This window comes from Cydia pomonella, chromosome 1, assembly GCF_033807575.1.
Source record: "Cydia pomonella isolate Wapato2018A chromosome 1, ilCydPomo1, whole genome shotgun sequence".
NCBI classification, from domain to species: Eukaryota; Metazoa; Arthropoda; class Insecta; order Lepidoptera; family Tortricidae; genus Cydia; species Cydia pomonella.
In genome coordinates, this window is record NC_084703.1 from 1,917,441 (window position 1) to 1,937,759 (window position 20,319).

General features: G+C 36.8%; 1 protein-coding gene across 1 annotated transcript in view; it reads right to left on the reverse strand.

The window, feature by feature from the left end:
• Window positions 1–8,631: 8,631 nt before the first annotated feature.
• Window positions 8,632–20,319, reverse strand: part of LOC133526711 (calpain-C) — a 53,297-nt gene continuing 41,609 nt past the window's right edge. The window contains 8 exon segments of the mRNA XM_061863435.1: window positions 8,632–9,714; window positions 11,318–11,373; window positions 12,447–12,567; window positions 13,432–13,575; window positions 16,359–16,518; window positions 17,430–17,456; window positions 18,666–18,854; window positions 19,373–19,592. Of these exon segments, the coding sequence (XP_061719419.1) occupies window positions 9,688–9,714; window positions 11,318–11,373; window positions 12,447–12,567; window positions 13,432–13,575; window positions 16,359–16,518; window positions 17,430–17,456; window positions 18,666–18,854; window positions 19,373–19,592 (944 nt within the window). The 3' untranslated portion in view covers window positions 8,632–9,687.

Sequence of the window (20,319 nt, forward strand, 5' to 3'; positions counted from 1 at the left end):
GTGTTGTTTTATATATTAGAATTGTCGCGACGAGTATTAGTTGCCCTTGGTACCCAAGAATAGTAGTCGGCGACAAAAGCTAGTACCAAAAATGATTTTTGCTAAAAACTTATTATTAGAGTGGCATTTTACAGTTCATTTCAGGGCTGCCAGTGGGTGAATCAACTTTTTTTTGTTTTGTTATCCTGTCCCGTTGTCCAAGGGACAACAGTGGCAAAGTTTGTTTGAAGAGACGTTGAATGCCGTTCTATTAACATGCTTAGTAGAGGGCCCATTATGGACATTGGTTATAACGACCACAAAAACGCAAGTTTAATACATTTAAGTACCATAAAATCAGTATTTCAATGAACTTTTGTCCCCTGGACAACTAATCGTAACCATGGCAACGAGTGACGCTAAAAAGTTGATTCTCCCCAGTACATAAATCTTGATTATACAGTCCAACGTCAAAAATTATACGAAATTCGATTGCATTATACGAAAACGATTATACCCGACTTTTTTAATTCTTACTTCTAAAACCGACTTGTATTTAGTAAGTATTAACTAAATTCTCTGAGTAAGTAGCGCCGAAACACAGCACAAAAACGTAAAACACGTCTCACATATTAACAAACACCCATCATATAGAACACCAAACCCATCAAATGGTGAGTCTAAAAAAAATCAAACCGTCACCGTATCGTATTATCAAGTTGGCAATCCGTCTCTGTTAATCCCGTGCTGAAATAGAAATGCGAAATAACCATTCGTGTTTTTTCGTATCCAATTATACCGAACGACTACCTATACATAATAGATACGATAATCTGTACCCCTAGTGTAAATATTTTCGACAGCGAAACGTGACGTACGCATTTGCGTTAAGTGTCATTTTGTATGAGATTTTTGACTTTCCAAAACGTCCCGCTTGGCGCGCTGTTCACAAACCCATACAAAATGAGACTTAACGCAAACGCATACGTCACGTTTCGCTATCGACTAAATTTACACTAGGGGTACAGTACGATTATATGAAATTCGTATCGAATGATACGATCTGGCAGCCCTGGTTCATTTGGGCAATGAGGGCAATGGATGCACATTATTGAACAGACGTGCATAGGATGAGAAAGTTCTAATATCCATATTTTTTGTAACTATATGTGACTGCGGTCGGCAAAACGTCCCACTTTGTCGCTTGCCAGAAGGACGCCTTGTCAGGTTATAGATAATAATAAATAAATTATAAGACAAGAGTTATTTTTCATATGTTTATTTGTAAGCACAAATAGTACATACAATGTGTAAAGTTATTATAATTAGATCAATTACTTCCATAAAACATAGAATATAAATAGACAGATTAGATAAAACTGGGTTCTCAGGTGTTTCAGAATGCTCAAATATAGCAAATCATGTGTTTAGTGCCTTTACCAGTGGCGGCTTTAACCAACGCGAGGCCGTCCCTTGGCGGGCCTTGTAGAAATCTGCTTTGCGAGGCTCTTGTAATCATGTGAACGGGTTGATGCGAGGCCCTCGCTAGTGCGAGGCCCCGGGCGACTGCCCTGCTCGCCACCCCTAAGGCCGCCACTGGCCTTTACATAAACCAGCCTAAATCACTAACATCTAAAGAACTAGTAATATAACTAAGGTATTTCATTTGACATGTTTGTGAACATTACATATTTGGGTACTTGACACATGTTGAATATTATAACAAAATTTAGTTAAATGGATAGAAAATGAGCCATCCATTATAAAAAAGTGGAATTTAAAAAATTATTGAGATTATAAAAAAATACAAGGCTACGAAATTTCAATTTTTTTTTGTTTCAAAAATAGAAAACTAAATGGTACCATTCGATTCCTTACATTTTATTGAAAAATAAATTGTATGACAACTATACACATACACGCAATATTTCAGGGTCAAAATGGCAATTTCCTTGATCTTCCATACATTTAGGACAGACTTATGTGATGTGACGTCACATCACCTTATCATTTTGTTAGAGGCGTTTCAATCGTCGAGTGCGAGCGTCAGACTTTAACTCTCATTTCTGACCTTTGTGTTGCTTAAATGTCATGAGTCCTATATAGACATTTGATCCTCAGGAAAATCAAGATCGTTTGACATTATTTACAAAAACAGTAAAGTAGCCATTTCTATATACAAACAAACAGATAACTATGTTAAAATTCGATGAAAACCCAACTTTGATACAAATATGGATACAACAAGAATGTTATTATGGATTTTAAAATTTCATGGAAAAAGTCTTACAATTAATTTAAAACGCCAAGTCGGTGGAAACTTAGTAATGAAGCTATTTATAGTATTAAAGAGCTTTAAGGAGATATTACTAGGTCCAATAATCTAAAGATCACCAAGCTTTAACTACTTACTGCAGACATTGCTAACTTTAGCATGTTAAAATTAGATTATCGTACCCTGTCGCATACCACGACTTACTTTTTGGAATGAAGTTCCTTATCGGACGGCTGGCGAATCGGGCTAGGCGAAAATAAGTGATTTTTTTTCCGTCACAACCCTCTTTTGTTTCAATTCTTTCTCGAGAACATGTAGCCTAATTTCACCGACTTACGTATATCCTATTGTGGCGCAGTTGGCAAACAGCCGCTTAGAAATAGTACCGGGGATGTTCCGGGTTCGATCCCCGGACGGTGTATGCAGATATTACTTTTTGTAGTTTTGCACTTGAATTATATATTTTTGATTTACTAAGCGAGTGTGCAGCACAAGCTAAGCGTGTTTCAGCTCGTAGAAGATGTTTTCTTATGTCGAGTTGTTCTCCCTGCCTGTAAGACGAATTTATGAACTGTACCCCTAGTGTAAATTTAATGGACATCATAACGTGACGAACGCGTTAAGTCTCATTTTGTATAGGATTTTGAGTTTCCAAAACGTCCCGCTTGGCGCGCTCTTTCTAAATCCAATACAAAATGAAACTAAACGCAAACGCGTACGTCACGTTTCGAAATCGAATTTATTTACACTAGGGGTACTGATTTGTGAAATTTTGCAACCAGATTCGCTAATTATTATTTTGTCGATTTTTTGTTTTTGTTAGTCAATAATATAATACGTTTATCAATAATAATATACTTTGTTCCAACCGAGTGTCCCACAACACTCACGCGTATATTTTTCTCTGAAACTTTTTCACTCAGCAAGCTAGGTTAAGCCAATAAGGGTTTAAAGATTGATTTGAGTTTGCAAAAGTGTCGATAATTTCATTGAAAGGTGTAGACTATTTTATTTATGTAATTTCTACTCAAAATCACGTGAGAGGTAGTAATAGAAAAAAAAAAACAAAAAAAAGAACCATGCATTATCAGTTATGGTACAGTCAAGGTTTTAAATATAGATACGGACAAAGTGCCAAAAATATGTATACACGACCTTATTGCCTATATATTAAGGTAGTGTGTACATATTTTTGTCAATTTTGACCGTATCCATATTTAATACCTTAACTGTACCATATTTCATAAGAATATTTTTTCATTCATTTTTTTTTCTCCGACTAGGATCGAAAAAAAAAAAACAATAAAAAAAAAGTTAAATTAAAAAAGTGTACATTTATAAACCCATGGAGTAGCGACGTTCACACCCTTTTCCGAAGTTTAAAAAAATACTACATGAGACTTCGGATGACCCTAAGGCTGGCTCATTCCTAATAGGCCAAAGAATAGGCATTGCCATCCAGCGAGGAAATGAAGCTAGCGTCATGGGCACCCTTCCCCAGGGGACGAAGTTGGACCACTTTAATTGGTTTATACACTTAATTTTGTTAGACTTAGAATATTTATAGGTTTTTTTTCTGTGTTTTAAGTATTATGACTTGTGAATAAAAATAAATCACTATAAATAAGATTTCCCGTATGTAGCATAACGCCACTTGGTGATCTTTAGATATGCCACTTAAAATAAAGCGAGATCGTTTACAATTAAATTTCTGGACTTAATTAACATATACATTAATCTAATTTTAAATGCATCGAGTATTCGATTGTAAAGCTGGCTATACACGATTGTAACAGAGCCGAGATTATTTTTTAATTGGCAATCGTTTTTAATTAAATAAAAAATATGGTTATAAATACAATTTTCACATATCAGCGCTGTTTTAGGCAACAAATATGGGTTATTTAGTAAGAACTATCTAGCTTTGCGGTTCGTCGTCCTGTCGGTGAGTAAGGTTGCCAGAGCTCAACGAGGGGGGGCGGGGTTAGGGTCGGCAACGCGCATGTAACTCCTCTGGAGTTGCAGGCGTACATAGGCTACGGAGACTGCTTACCATCAGGCGGGCCGTATGCTTGTTTGCCACCGACGTAGTATAAAAAAAATTAAAAATAAATAAATAAAGAGCTAATAAATAAGTGTAAAAATATCGGTGTACACATCTTACTCAAAAATATGTCCCATAGCATCTTATTCCAGTGTAATAAGAGCGTAGTACCATATTTATGAGACGATTCTTTCGATACATATTTTTGCAGCTGACTGTACTATAAAACCGTCGTCGTTGCCGTCGTCGTCGTTGTATATTCATATTCATATAGTTTTATATACAACGTTCATATTCATATAGTTTTATATACAACTATTTTATAGTACGAGCTCTTTTTAATTTATGTGTTGTCTTAATCGAAATTATTTTAAGGGGCTGTCAACACCAAATGTCCTTGAAATTGATGTTACTTAAACAGTTTTTTAAGAAAGACTATTTGTTTTAGTCAAGTAAGATAAATATATGTTCATATTAATTATATTTCAAAGACCGTGGTCGTACTCGATACATGATTGAACGAAATCGGCTCGATAGAAAATAATTGCAAAGATTGGTCTTAAAATCACAATTAAACTGTTCTATGTCTTTATTGTTTTGACTTATGGGTCTGCAATTAAAATCACAATTTCAAAACATTTATGTCTAAACCGCTAACGAGTAAAATATTACACTAATAATCCACTTTTTTTTATTTAAATAATTTTCTTATTCCCTTGCCCAGGCCCAGTAACATGCGACAGTGCTATCTCATTTACTCCGATACAAATAGACAGTGTGCGCGCTTTAGGTATTGACAGCCTCTTAAGTGTATTTTAGACTAAGACAAACAAAATAAATGTTTTTTTTTTATGAACATACTACTAAACGTGAAATATTGTAGAACTATTTATTGTGTCGGGATTTTACGGATTTTTACCCGTGTATGCAGCGTTTACGTTTAATTTAGAGTACGTTCTTAGGCTATGTCATTTACATTATTTATATCTTAGCTTGAATGCTGTCAAAAATGTATATACGAAATATTTTTAAAAGCTCAAAAAATATGAGTAGAATTAAGGTGGTTCGATTTTCATACAAAAAACAATCGCTATTTATTAATTAATTACACAATATTATTACATAAATAGTTGCGCATCTATCTACTTTCGAATATTCATTTGCGCTAAATTAATAGAAAAACTTTGTTTCATACAGAAATCATGCAATAATCAACGTTATATTTTTATAAATTTTACTCATGTGTGTGTGACAAATGCCGTGTACAAATACATTGCGGCGTTGCCACTCCATGCATCGGCGCGACGTTGCGATGTTTGACGCGTTTTTAGCTGACTCTGTCGACACTGACACTCAGTGTGACCAGGCGTACGATAATTGTCGTACATGTACGATAATTTGGGCCCCGGTATGACGTAATGTTCCAAAGAGCATTATCGTACACTAAAGTACTACAATTTCAACCCTTGGATGATGCCACCTTAAAAGTCTAGTAATTTGAAGCAAAATATGACACTTTCTCTCAGAAATAGGCTAAAATTAGTATCTTTTGGGTGTTCGGCTCCTTGGTGTAAGTTTAAAGTTTAAAATGTCACAGTTTCCGTTTGAGTCTATCCCAAAAATACACAAACATAAACAGATTTTTTGCGCAATTTAGACGAAAATTGTCTTTTTTTTATTATTAATTGGAAGTTTAAGCTTATTTTGCAAGACATTTTTAGGGGCTGCCTTTTTGATTGGCGTACGATATTTTTTTCAACGGTACAATAATATTGACACTCAAGTACGATAATTCTCTTCCGCTCACCTGGCAACACTGCTAAAACTTGACAGGACCTGGGGGCCTACCGCGAAAACCTAAATTCGCAAATTGCGGGGATCTTTCTCTTTTACTCTCACTAAGACGTAATTAGAGTGACAGAGAAAAATGCCCGAAATTGACGAATTTCGATTTCCCCGGTAGCCGCCCTGGTGCTTGAGGTACTTGATAGAAAACAAAGCAGCCGCATCTTCTGAATTGTGATTTTATGTGTTTTTGGATTGAAAATGATAGCAACGTCTAAATCAAGTTACAAAAATCATCGATATTCTGGTCCGCGAAAAACCAGGAAAAGTGTAGCTGTAATTGGAGTCTACAAAAATGACCAATTCATAGAAAATATGACCTAGAAACTAGTTCACTTTTATAAAACTCAATTTTGCCCGAGATTGTACTTAGGCGAATACCTAAGGGAGCTAAGTGTATTGATCTTGAATAATTAGTTGGCTAATACATATATGACTCCAACATGATATGGACATTTACATCCTAACTATTATACCTAGTTGGTTACTAAGTTCTGTTACTCGATTTCTTTCTTTCTTCCTAGCGTTGTCCCAGCATATTGCCACGGCTCAATGGAGCTTGGGGTCCGCTTTGACAACTAATCCCATGATTTGGCGTAGGCACTAGTTTTTACGAAAGCCACTGCCATCTGACCTTCCAACCCAGAGGGTAAAACTAAGCCTTGTTGGGATTAGTCCAGTTTCCTCACGATGTTTTCCTTCACCGAAAAGCGACTGGTAAATATCAAATGATATCTGTTCTGAAGTTCTGTTACTCGATTTGCAACCTCTTTATTTCCGTTAAAACAAATGCTACCGAAAAAATAAAAAATGACATAATGTGGTGGATTTGTGAGCTATAATTATATACCACACATAACGCTTATCTCGTCTTATCTATAATGAATTGGGACCTAAAAGAGAATCGTATTCCAATTTTTTGAAACGCTTGTATTACTTTCTATATTAACTAAAAGTTGCCTTAAAATTCAGCTTTTATACTAAAAACGGCTTTAAATATGTTAAATTAACAAAATATATTTTGACAGATGCTTTCGCGCCCAAAACGCTCTTTGAAAATTGTGTGACGTCACAGTTTATGGTTTGACACATAACTACATACACACGTAGAAGATACGAACTGTCAACTGATATTTGTCATTTGTTGTTAATCGCCTAACTGTCAACAGTGTCAATCCGAGAGTTGTGACGTCATCAGAATCTTCAATGACGTTTCGAGTTTGGTCACGTGACGTGTGCCAAAAGATATTTTAAATTCAATATTTACAAAAATATGGTCATTACAGGTCCCCTAAAAGTAGTTTAACATGTTCTTATAATCCAAAAATTTTTTTGGGATACAATTATGCCCTAAGATTTGTAGATGGAAACAACCCTATTGCGTTGCACAAATGTGGGCACCCGCCAAACATGATTTTGTGTGTGTCATACTCAGGGCTAACACAGATTCATTTCTGTGAAAAAGGTGTGAAAACCGGAAACTGGACACCGTTCTCGAACCAATAGTGAAGCCCTTAAGCCACACCCTATTTCAAAACCAGCCATGGATCTTTGAACAGGACTCAGCTCCTGCACATAAGGCAAAAACAACTCAAGCCTGGTTTCGAAGGAACAAAATTGCCCACGAAGACTGGCCATCCTCCAGCCCGGACCTTAACCCCCTGGATTATGCCATATAGCAGGTTATTGAGGAGAAAGCCTGTGCTAAACCCCACACAAATCTTAACTCCCTCAAGCGGGCCATAGTTAAGACAGTGACGGAATTAGACATGACAATCGTGCGTGCCGCTATTGATGACTGGCCTCGTCGTTTGAGGGCCTGTGTCAAAGCCAGAGGAGGCGATTTTGAATGATATTGTCATATGTAATTCCTGATTTTGTGTACTTCATTTTAATATATACTTTATTAAACTTTCGTTGGTATATTTTATGTAGATAAAGATTATTGCAGTAACAGAATTTAATAACCAACTAGGTAGAAAACAATGAAATACATAAACACATAAATTGGATATGATGTGATCCGTTGAATGAAATTGACAATAAATAAAATAAATAAATAATTTTCTATGTCTAGGCATTGTGTGAAACTTCTAGTTGTGTCAAAATATCGGGAAATCAATAATATAAACAAACATGGTAAATATCTCATTTCTTTTTATAATGGTTATAAATAGAAGGCCATGCAATTTTGTAACTCACTGTAATTTAATTAAATGTATCGTAAAAAAAATGTTGTAATTCTACTGTAAAATAGTACCTACTTTTTTAAAGGCTGGGCAGTAAGGGATTGTTTTAATTTTAGAACAAAACAGCGTTTTTTTTTGAAAAAAATACCGGAAAATCTGACTTACAAATTTGGACTTTCTTAGGTTCATTCTACTTAGAATCTTCGCCACCCTAGCATTAAAAAAAGATATCCTAAAATATCCATACCATTACGTCACATTTTAGTGTGAAAGAAATTTCAATGTAAAACTAAAATTTCAATACAAATTTTCGGGATTTTTTTAGCACGAGGATTGATTATGCTAGTGATTCTGAGTTGGAAGAACCCAAAAATATCATGATGTGTGAGAATCAGATTTTTAATATTTTTATGGAAAACGCTCATATTTCTCATAAAATAATTTATTAATAATAGGTACCTACTTGATAATACTGATAACAAAAAAAAATTAATGAGTCTCGAACCCACATCCTCTTGCATGTATTTCCACGTACATACCGCAACGCTATTGAAGCCTACTCACGCTGTGCCAAATTGTCTACTACAAGGATCCCAGTAAGACTGTTTGAATGTGTGAGTGATACTTAGAAATAGAGTCAAGAAACATTCTGTCGACATTAAGGGGTAGTTTTTGTACAATGAAGTGTTCAATGTTTGTTGTAATAGTTCAATATTTATTTAAAGAGTGCGCTAAACATAATTTACAGTATAGAAATACCAAGACTACTCCACAAAAAAATTAAAACTCAAAATTTGCAATTGTGGCGCCATCTGGTGAGGTTTAAGCTTTGGGTAACCTAGTCGAACCACCTTAATAGCAATTAAGAATTCAAATTATTTCATAATTATATTGTGAAATATGTCAATAGTACATTACGATACAAGTGCGAAAAATAGGGAATTCGAAACGAGTGGTGATAAATTAAAACACGACCGAAGGGAGTGTTTTAAATCCACACGAGTTGCGAATTACTTATTCGCACATGTATCGTACAACGTTTTACAGTCCATATGGCCCTTTAAATGTTCGATACAGTAACGTAATATGCTAATTTTCGCACTAGTGCGGTAAAGTAGCACCTTATGTACTGTAAAAGTAATAACTTGATTATTTTTATGAATTACTGTGGAAAACGGACGAGTATTTTTTTTATCTGTTAATAATGACAAATATTTAAGCATCCATATAGTATACGATTACCACAAAAATACCTATATATGTAGATGTCACTTTAAAACTAGTTTATTATCAATGCCGATATGAAATCGTCCTTAACACAAACAGAACAAGAACGACTGGTGTCCGACTGATGGCTAACAGGTCAGCGCACACTTCAGCCACTGAAACAAAAAAATATTGGTCATAAATGTCATATTCTGTACCCCTAGTGTAAATTTAGTCGATAGCGAAACGTGACGTACGCGTTTGCGTTAAGTCTCATTTTGTATGGGTTTTTGAACAGCGCGCCAAGCGGGACGTTTTGGAAAGTCAAAAATCTCATACAAAATGACACTTAACGCAAACGCGTACGTCACGTTTCGCTGTCGAAAATATTTACACACGTTAAAAAATATCGATACGGACAAATAATTGTCAAAAAAATGTATACACGACTTTATTATGATCAGCCGCCTGTGTGTGGTCTGTCATGTACCAGAATGAGCAGTTACATGAATTTGAACCATGTAATTAGGACGCTAAAATTGCTTATTAAATGGGATTGTTCCCGTTCAGTTAGTAGCGATAGCATTGGTAATCGCTGCATGCCCTCCGGGCGGAAAGCGTCAACTTTGCTCCCGCTGCGCTAAACGAAGTTGCCGCTTTCCGCCTCCGTCGAGCAGAAAAATAGTATGCGCACCACGGGAGGAAACGTGGGACATTCCATCCCGCGTGTTTGCCAGCCTCGCCTTCGGCTCGGGTAACAATTTTACACGCGGCACGCAATTTCTACTTTTCCTCCCTTTGGGACACAATTTATTGTTTAACAGATTTGGACCCGAGCCGAAAAAATCATTTCATAAAATTCATACTGTACTCACATCATTGCCTAAACTCAACGTGATTGCATTTTTGATCTCCGGCCTTCATTTTTAGATCAGGTTGATGATCTGTGTCAGGACCAGGTGGCAATGTATGAGATGCATGGTACGAAAAGCAAAAATAGGAAAGCTTCTGAGATAACTACTGGGGGGCATAACCAAAATGGCAATCGTTTGCAGAAAACGAAACGTAAAAATTTCCATATTTATTTTAGCTTATCTTAGCGTTTCGTTTCGTTTTCTGCAACCGATTGTCTCTTGGCTAGCCCCCTGCCGGCTACAGTCTGTCAAACAACTTCAGTAGAAAAAGGCGCGAAATTCAAATTTTCTATGCGACGATAATCCTTTCCTACTGACGGAAATGGCTTGACAGACTATATTGTACGGCTTGCTGAGAGTCGCGCTAGGATATATCGCTCCTTGAGATCCACAGAGCGTCGTGTCACTTTACAAGACAATAAAATGTCTGTAACACACGTACAGACGGACGCAAGGACATGACGAAAGTATAAAGGTTCCGTTTTTGCTATTTTGGCTACGGAATCCTAAAAATAAAGTCCTATTTTTTTCTCCCTTGATGGTCTCATCGGAAGATCAGCGATGGAAGCCACCAGCAACATGCTGAGATGAGGCCATTTCGTGGCACTTTATACTTCCTTTGTTTTTGTTATATCATGTAATGTAATGTGTCTTGTTTGTGTTTACGAATAAATATTATTACATTCTAATTATTCTATTCTATTTAAATAGTGTCGTAGTTAGATTTTTTAAAAGTTAAATTTTAAAGCACAAATGATTTTGTCAACGAAACTATAGTGTTCAAGGAGCGATATGAAGTCTATAACAATGTTGTCGTCGACTTCGATATAAGATGTGCGAGGCCGTGTTGTTTGAGAATACTTGCCTCAGATAGGTTCAGGTTTATGTAGTTGGATGTGGCTGCGTTTGTGTAAAACACGTCTGAAAAATAAAATACTAAGAAAACAGACTGGTTACATAAATTAATTTATTTACAAGCTACAGACATCTGCACGCACGCGACACTCTAAATTTTATATTAAAGGAAAAAATGGATAAAGTTACGCTTCCGGCAGGACTTGAACCCGCAACCTCCGCAGTCCGTGCGTTGCTCTTAACCAATTGAGCTACGGAAGTCTACCAGGACCTCGCAAATCTTTCCATTCATATATATAATAGTCTGCCAAAAAATATTAAGAAGGTTGAATCATTTAACATCTTTAAAAAAAGCTAAAGGTCTATGTTATCACTAATATTCCCGCCACCTGAATCCGAGCCTGGCGCTTAGCAATAGCCGAGCGCTAAGTGCAGTGTGCATGCGCACATTGTATTCTACCTATCCCTCTATTTGTCGTAGTGCAATAACTACCGACTATTGCCTTTGTGAATGTTGTTATTGTGATATTTGTTAATAATTTAAGTATAAAATCACAGCTCACGGGCGCAATTGCATGGCATGTATGTAAATAGTTTTTAAGTCTCATGAAGTGAAATGTTAATTTCTTTTGAGAATAATAAATATCTTTAACCCGAAATAGAGGTGGATTGTCAAAGAGAATTTTGTAGCCACTGTAAAATTACTGCCATTTTTAGACACATGATTAAAACTTAATACGCCATTTGGCTTTGATCCTTATTTTTTCAATGATATGTGTTCTTCTTCCTCGCTTGTTCCGGCATTTTGCCACGGCTCATGAGAGCCTGGGGTCCGCTTGACAACTAATCCCAAGATTTGGCGTAGGCACTAGTTGTTACAAAAGCGAACCCAGAGGGTAAACTAGGCCTTGTTGGGATTAGTCCGGTTTCCTCGCGATGTTTTCCTTCACCGAAAAGCGACTGGTAAATATCAAATGATATTTCGTACATGAATTCCGAAAAACTCATTGGTACATACGAGCCGGGGTTTGAACCCGCGACCTCCGGATTGCAAGTCGCATGCTCTTCCCCGCTAAGCCACCAGCGCCCCCCCCCCCCCCCTGCCCTCCTTGGCGACGCCCAAGTAGACATAAACTTACTGAACGCTCGATGCAAGTGCATGACGGTGGACACGAAGTCTCCAAACCGCAGCATCCCATCTTTCCTCATGTATCTCAGCAGCAGTAGGGTCATAGCCCTGTCTGGGACCACGAAGCCCACCTGCAAAAAAAAAATGGTTAGAAAAGGTAATTGGGTACTTGACACATGTTGAATATTATAACAAAATTTAGTTAAATGGATAGAAAATGAGCCATCCATTATAAAAAAGTGGATTTAAAAAATTATATTGAGATAATAAAAAAATACAAGGCTCCGAAATCTCAAAAAAAAAAATTGTCTTTCAAAAATAGAAAAGAAAATGGTACCATTCGATTCCTTATATCTTATTGAAAACTAAATTGTACGACAACTATACACATAAACGCAATATTTCAGGGTCAAAATGGCAATTTCCTTGATCTTCCATACATTTAGGTTTAGGGCAGACTTATATGATGTGACGTCACATCACCTTATCATTTTGTTAGAGGCGTTTCAATCGTCGAGTGCGAGCGTCAGACTTTAACTCTCATTTCTGACCTTTGTGTTGCTTAAATGCCATGAGTCCTATATAGACATTTGATCCTCAGGAAAATCAAGATCGTTTGACATTATTTACAAAAAACAGTCAAGTAGTCAATTAGGGTTAATCCCACTAGTTTCTCGTACCAAGTTATTACCAATGGTAGCACAACTGAGTTTTTTTTATTTGTTATTGTTACGTGATTTCGAATGTCAAAAATGTGATGATTATGATGGTCATACTGAACATGGTTTCCCATGGGACCGATATGGACATCGTAAAAAAATATTCCCCTGCGCTCATACGCCCGTACGTTTCGTTTACCTATCAGTACTTCGGGCTTTTACGCGAATTAGTGGTTAGTCTCATGGGGAAGTTTGTTTAGTTCTTGATATTCAGGATCACGAACTCAAAATCACCCGGTATGTTAGCTGTTGGAACTTTACATAAATTACAAATACCTCTCGTAGCGCGTCTCTGAGGCGCTCCGCGAGCAACACTCCCATCTTCTCCCGCGCGTGGGCCTTGAAGACCATCTGCCAGTGCTTTAGGGAGCACATCAGGTCCTTGAAGTTGGCGAGGCTGATGCGACCGGTGCCTGTTTTCTGGGGGGTGGCTAAGGAAGGTTTATGTACTAATGTATACTCGTAAACGCGCTGGTGGCCTAGCGGTAAGAGCGTGCGACTTGCAATCCGGAGGTCGCGGGTTCAAACCCCGGCTCGTACCAATGAGTTTTTCGGAACTTATGTACGAAATGTTATTTGATATTTACCAGTCGCTTTTCGGTGAAGGAAAACATCGTGAGGAAACCGGACTAATCCCAACAAGGCCTAGTACTCTCTGGGTTGGAAGGTCAGATGGCAGTCGCTTTCGTAAAAACTAGTGCCTACGCCAAATCTTGGGATTAGTTGTCAAAGCGGACCCCAGCCCTTGAGCCGTGGCAATATGCCGGGACAAGGCTAGGAAGAAGAAAGAAAGTATACTCGTAAACGCGGGAGGTTATACTCGTGTATATTTTGCTTTTATTTAACTTTAAATGTTTGTAAAACTGTACCCCTAGGAGGGGTCACAAAACCGGTTTCACCGAAACCGAAAAAACCGGGTTTTTCGTCGATTGAGAAAACCGGCTTTCAAATTTGAAAAAACCGGTTTTTCGAGTTTTTCGGTTTTACACTTAAATACTTGATAGTTGTAAGTATTACTTTGATTATCAGTTTATTACTACTTATAACTTCTTCTTTTATTTGTAATTTCTACTTTTTAGTTTATCAGTAAATATAGAACATATAATTGAATTAATAAAAATTAGCTAATTGCCCTACCCTACGTATAGTTTGTTTTTCAATACATCTCTGGTCTTCCGTTGGAAACTTGGAATCATTTCAGTGAAACCACGGCATGTAACATACACCAAATGAATACACGGTAAAGAAAAATAAAGAACAATATATTTACTTTCGTAAAAGGAATATACGATGTTTTGTGTTTTGTGTTATAATGATAACTATTTGTAGTTAATTTTGCGTTCCAGAAGTGCATGGAGGTTATTATTTTAGTTATTTTGTTTTTAATTTTTGTTCCTAATAATTATAAGATATAAAAAAGGTTTTATATCCATTGTTAAATGACTGAATATTAAAGTTTAAATTCATAAAATGCAGCTTTTTTCACTTTTTATATGTAAAACCGAAAAATCACCGAAAAATCGGAAAACCCGGTTTTGTAATGTACAAAAACCGAAAAACCGGTTTTCAAAAATACTAGCGGTTTTGTGACCCCTACCCTAGTGTAAATAAATTCGATTTTGAAACGTGACGTACGCGTTTGCGTTTAGTCTCATTTTGTATTGGATTTAGAAAGAGCGCGCCAAGCGGGACGTTTTGGAAACTCAAAATCCTATACAAAATGAGACTTAACGCAAACGCGTTCGTCACGTTATGATGTCGATAAAATTTACACTAGGGGTACTGGTGTCGAAATGTGATACTGATATTGCATAATGATAACATCGAGCTGATCTGATGTTGGACACAAGAAGTGGCCGATGAATTTTTCGACAGAGTGTCATCGCACACACACAATGTAAATAAGGTCTATATTTAACTGTGAATTTTATTTTTGACATTATTTTAGCTGTGAAATTTTATTCTCAATATAACAAGAGTAATCTGAGTATAACTTTTATAATTTTTTTTTTAGTTCGTACTTAATTTTAGTAGTAGGTTTTAAGTTTTGTTACTGTACTTGTTTTTCTTAGTCTTTGGTACTTAATTGTGTTTGGTGTTTGGTCGAATAAATATTATTCTTAATTATAATTCTCAATATTAAATTATTATTTATTGCTTTTCTCTAATATCTTCATTTTACTTTGATTTTTGATTTATAATTATGACTGACATTTGTATTTAATTGATTATATAGCCAATATACATTAAGTTAAACGTAATCCAATTGTATGTAGGTACCTAAACCTTGACGTGTAATTACCTTTATCAATACCTACAAATATGAATATGAATATAGGAACTGACAAAACAACGCAACTGAATTGTGTTTGGGACTGTTAGTGTCCTGTTGAAAGAAAAGTACAGTCTGCGATTTTTTTTGCTTATATAAGCAAAATCGTCTTAACCTTTTCAACGCTTTCTCCCTCGCATCAAAATGTGGCATACACGCCAATATGTCAACTATTGAGAAACGAATTTAAACTTTATCTGTCAACAGTAAAATTGCTTTGACAGCGTCTGCCATGACCTCTTTAGTGGTCGTTGGCGTGGTAGGCACGACAGCACACGACCACTGTAGAGGCTCTTGGCGTTCAAAAGGTTAAAAGATTTTAATGAATTATGACAAGAAATAATTCTTTTAAAACGCGGGAAGGGACTAGCTCTGTCTCTTAAAATCTGGGAATAAGTATTAACGTGTTAGCACATACAAAATAAAGTGAATAAAAAAAAGAAAAATTATGAAAAGAACAATTCAACTTTTTATCCCTCTAACGCCACACCTATCGTGTACAGTGATCCTTGTCGGAATGCATGAATGATGCGGAAGGTTGATATTAGCTGTAGCCTCGCGCGTCAGTTGACGTCTTTGTCGGTGAAACGGTTAACGATTCCCGATACATCATACGCCGGCAGACTAGATGGCGTTGATCGCCGCCCTTTCACCGCCGCAAAGTCGCGTTCAATTTTATGCCGTGGCGTTCAGGACTCACAAATTTTTGGGTAGCATTTATGCTGAGGCGGGACCATTTCGTGGTAAACTACGAGTATTTATTAATTCTAAGTTTAAAAATTTCTTTCTTTTGTTATGCTATACTTTTATTGATGATTTCTGATACATCTTTTTCGTATTTTGGGTGATTAGTAGATGTTACAAAGGATACATCAAGCGACAGCACAATCTGTTTGCACGTGTCGATGGACGCACAGCTTTTGATATAGTCGTTGGGCAGACAGGCGTCCAGCAACTCTTGGAGTTCGAAGGCGTCGATGGTGCGGTGCTCGTCGGCTAGCTGGAGGAAGATCGCCTCGTACTGGGCGAAGCTGGACCAACAAGGGCTCTATATGAGCTAGTCAAAGGGAAACTAGAAAAATGGCGCGCGGGCTCGATCTCCCATCCAAATTATGAAGTTTACGTCTTTTTCCACTGTCAAGTACAGGGTGGGCAAATAAGAGGTATTATACACTTTGTTTTTAAATTTTAACTATAGTAACTGCAAAGATTTAAGAATAAAATATTATATTATTCAGGGTTGGCAATTATATGTACACGGAAGATAATATCTGCCCAGTATACCTCTACCAGCAAGCAATTTTTTCTCAAATGATACGGTTAAAACCGACCATCCGACACAAATTTACTAAGGTTACGCCGAAAATGTCCGAAAGTATACGGAAAACCGCGATGATAAAAGGGCTCATACTTGCCTGCTGTTAGTGGTGGACGTTTGGTAGATATTATGTTTAACATGTATTTTCAAAACTATGAATAATATATTTTTAAAATAACACTTAATACCAAAATGTATACTTCTTATTTGCCCACTCTGTATACACGTATATGGTTGACGGACTATATTTTCTTTTTTTTTTTGTAAAAAAACTTTTTATATATGTTTGTTTAAGTTTTCCTACTCAAGTTCACAAAAACAGGAGACAAAAAATGACCCAATTTAATACTTAAAATGATGCATCGGACACTTAACCTTTTCTTTTATTTGCGTCTTATTAAGAAAATAGAAAATAAGTTGGTTTCGAGACGTGACGGGTATTAAAAATCAATCAATCAATAATAATAATAATTTATCAATATAAGAGACTGTTTGTTTCTAAATAAAGAAAAAAAAAAAAGGTTATATTCTCCCAGGGTCCTATAAATTATAAGTGTCACTTTTTGTGTTGTTGTTAACTCACGAAAATACTATGGGTTACTCGCTTACTGGCTATTTACTTACAGCTGCTTTAGTTCTTCATGTTCAGGACTGTAAAAGAATAGTCTAAAATGGATTCATACATTAACTTTGAAAAAAAGCAGTTTTATCGAGTAAGGAAACAATATAAAGATCATACGAAGGTCGTACGGATATCATTATTAAATAAAACAATTAGAAAAACAAAGAAGGATTATACTGAGCATTCTCTCGAGCACTGTTTTACATTTCTTGTTAGGCGGGCGCCATTTGTTTTATAAAGGATCTGTTCCACAATGTCCAAGTAAAGTCCTGAATAAGCTACTTGCCACTTATCTGACGAATAAAGTCATCGTTGGCGTTTCACAATCTTCAAATAAGCTTAAAAGCTTAAGCTTGGTAGAGAAAGTGCTAAGTCTTGCAGGAAGTTTTATCGGCAGTTTATTTATTTGTTAATTATCTACCTAATCATTACCTTACTCAGACTTTGTGAAACAGACCCTAAGCTAAATAATATAGACAATGGGCCTTCTCTAATTTAGACTGTGAAAAGAATTTTCTGTATTTCGACGAATTTTTGTCGACCTTTACGATTCTTTGTCGACACCATAAAAAGTTATCATAGAAATACAGAAAATTCTCATGTTAAACCACAAGTATGGCGCCGATCCACAGTGCGTAAAGCTTATTATCAGTTTGCTCACCCAGAATCTCAAGACACTAGGGCCTTTGAGGAGGTAAAAATTGGTATCTGAACGTCGGCGTTTAGTCAACTACTGCTCAACGCAACGATGGCGCAACTGCTCAGCGATTTCTGACTAGACGCCCAAAAGACGATAGTCGGAAGTGACATCCCACATACACTATACATGATGGAACGGGGGATTTTAGCAAAAATCCCAGGAATTATTGGGTGGATGTTGCAACAATGATGATGATGAGAATCGCGGTATGCGTCCGCAGTGGAGGAGAAAAAACGGGAAATGGAACCAGTTCTGATAATTAATTGTTTAGGATAGTGGATAGGACGTGGCCAGATCTTAGTATTGATCATTTCATGATGTGGCGATCATTTCATTTATCGTATGACATAGTGGATTAAATACAATACAAAATACTTATATTTAAAATTTTGCCCTTCCCAGGTACGCGACTGAACATATCGTAAAATCGTCTACATGGCCTGTGTATCTAGTAAGGGAGCACTCCAGAATTATTAAATGATCAAATTCTATGATCTGGCCAAGACTGATAAAACAAAAAGGAAAGTGAAATGCTAACCTGACTGATCGGCTAAGTTCCAAGCCAGGTGGAGCCCTGATGACGGCAGCTTTGATCATCTGCGGGGCGGAGTCCAAGGCCCGCATCCTTATGGTCTTGGTGGAGAAGATTCGGAGGGAGAAGTTGGCTTCTTCACGCGGCTCGAAGGTCGTCGGCATGATGAGGTAGGAGCCGGGCTGGAGGTCGCATCTGAAATGAGCCGTTGAGTTTGTGACGTAGACGAAAGAAAATACATTTCTGTCTCTCCTGTTGAGGGTTGCAGATGATAATCACGTTTGGTGTTGGTACTACGAACTAGAATGACTATAGAAGTCTGAATATTGTGTATTGTGCGACGAGCGACTTAACTGTACTGCGCGCAGCTTGAAAACTACACATATTTTACGCTCAAGATATTTGACATAAGTTTAATTTCAGCCAAAACTTTTAGGGACCAATTACAACTTTTTTTTGCTAGCGGTAATTGTGTGTTGGGCACTATTTAAAGCTGCGGGGCCCGCATGCATGGAGAAAATTTACGGAGAACATATGTTTCTACAAACGTATTAATAAGTGTCAATCATATAGCTATGTAGACCATTTATGAAGTAAAATGTACTAAGAGCTTCCTAAGATATTCCACTATATCTGTGCCATTTCATCTTCACATCTCTATTTCTGTTATATTTACTTCATTAAGTTTGTTATTTTATTCTATTATACCTCACCTGTGACTGACTTGTCTGCTATTCGTATACTGGGAGTTCACAGTGCTCTTTAACTTCTTGAACTGATTCGGGGTGGCGGTCTCGACGAGCAGCTTCGGCAGCTTGTAGATGCTGAAGCCGATGACCTTGGGCTCCATCACGCTGTGCTGGTTGAGCGACACCACGAGGGTGTCGGTCTCGGAGACCACTATCTGGATTTGGGGGTTCATGTGGAAGAAGTCTGAAAAATGGGTAAATAGTAGATTGTAAAACAAGGGCAAAGTGATCCATATTTATCCGAGGCAATTTATTCGATTGCGAGGAAATTTGTACACAAAAATATCCAATATTATAGGTTAATTGTGCTCAGGAACGCGCCTGTCGGGAGCGCGCCGGCGGGGGCGCGCGGGCGGGGGCAGTTTGTATGTCAGATTTTGAACTTTATAGCTAAGTTAATAAATGTAATATATTTAATAAAGGAATTTGGTACCTGTTTCACAATGTTTTGGACTTGGATAAAGTATTGGATAACTAATGTAATGAACAAATAAATTTTCAACACACTTGCTCTAAACGACGTTTTTATTCCACCGATTTTTGGCTCATAATCTTAGATATTAAACACGCGTGCTTTTTCAGTATATTATAACACTCGTGCTTTTTCTTCATATTATCCGACTGAGTTAAGAAGATAACTGATTGCTAATAATATGCATGGAAACGAAGCCTTCTTAATTTGGTCGAGTAATTTTTTTTTACACAACTATTAGGTTTCAGATGTTAGTACAAAGAGGTTTAATCACACCAAACATAATTTATAGATTAAATTATCTCGTAAATTACATTAATTAATAAACATGACATTTTATCGATTTGATCTCCATCCGTCGAATCATGGCTGCTTGTCGAATTCGTTCGCGCCTTTGCCTTGCGCGCGCATTGCAATCGTGCGTAAAAAAAAAAGCGCC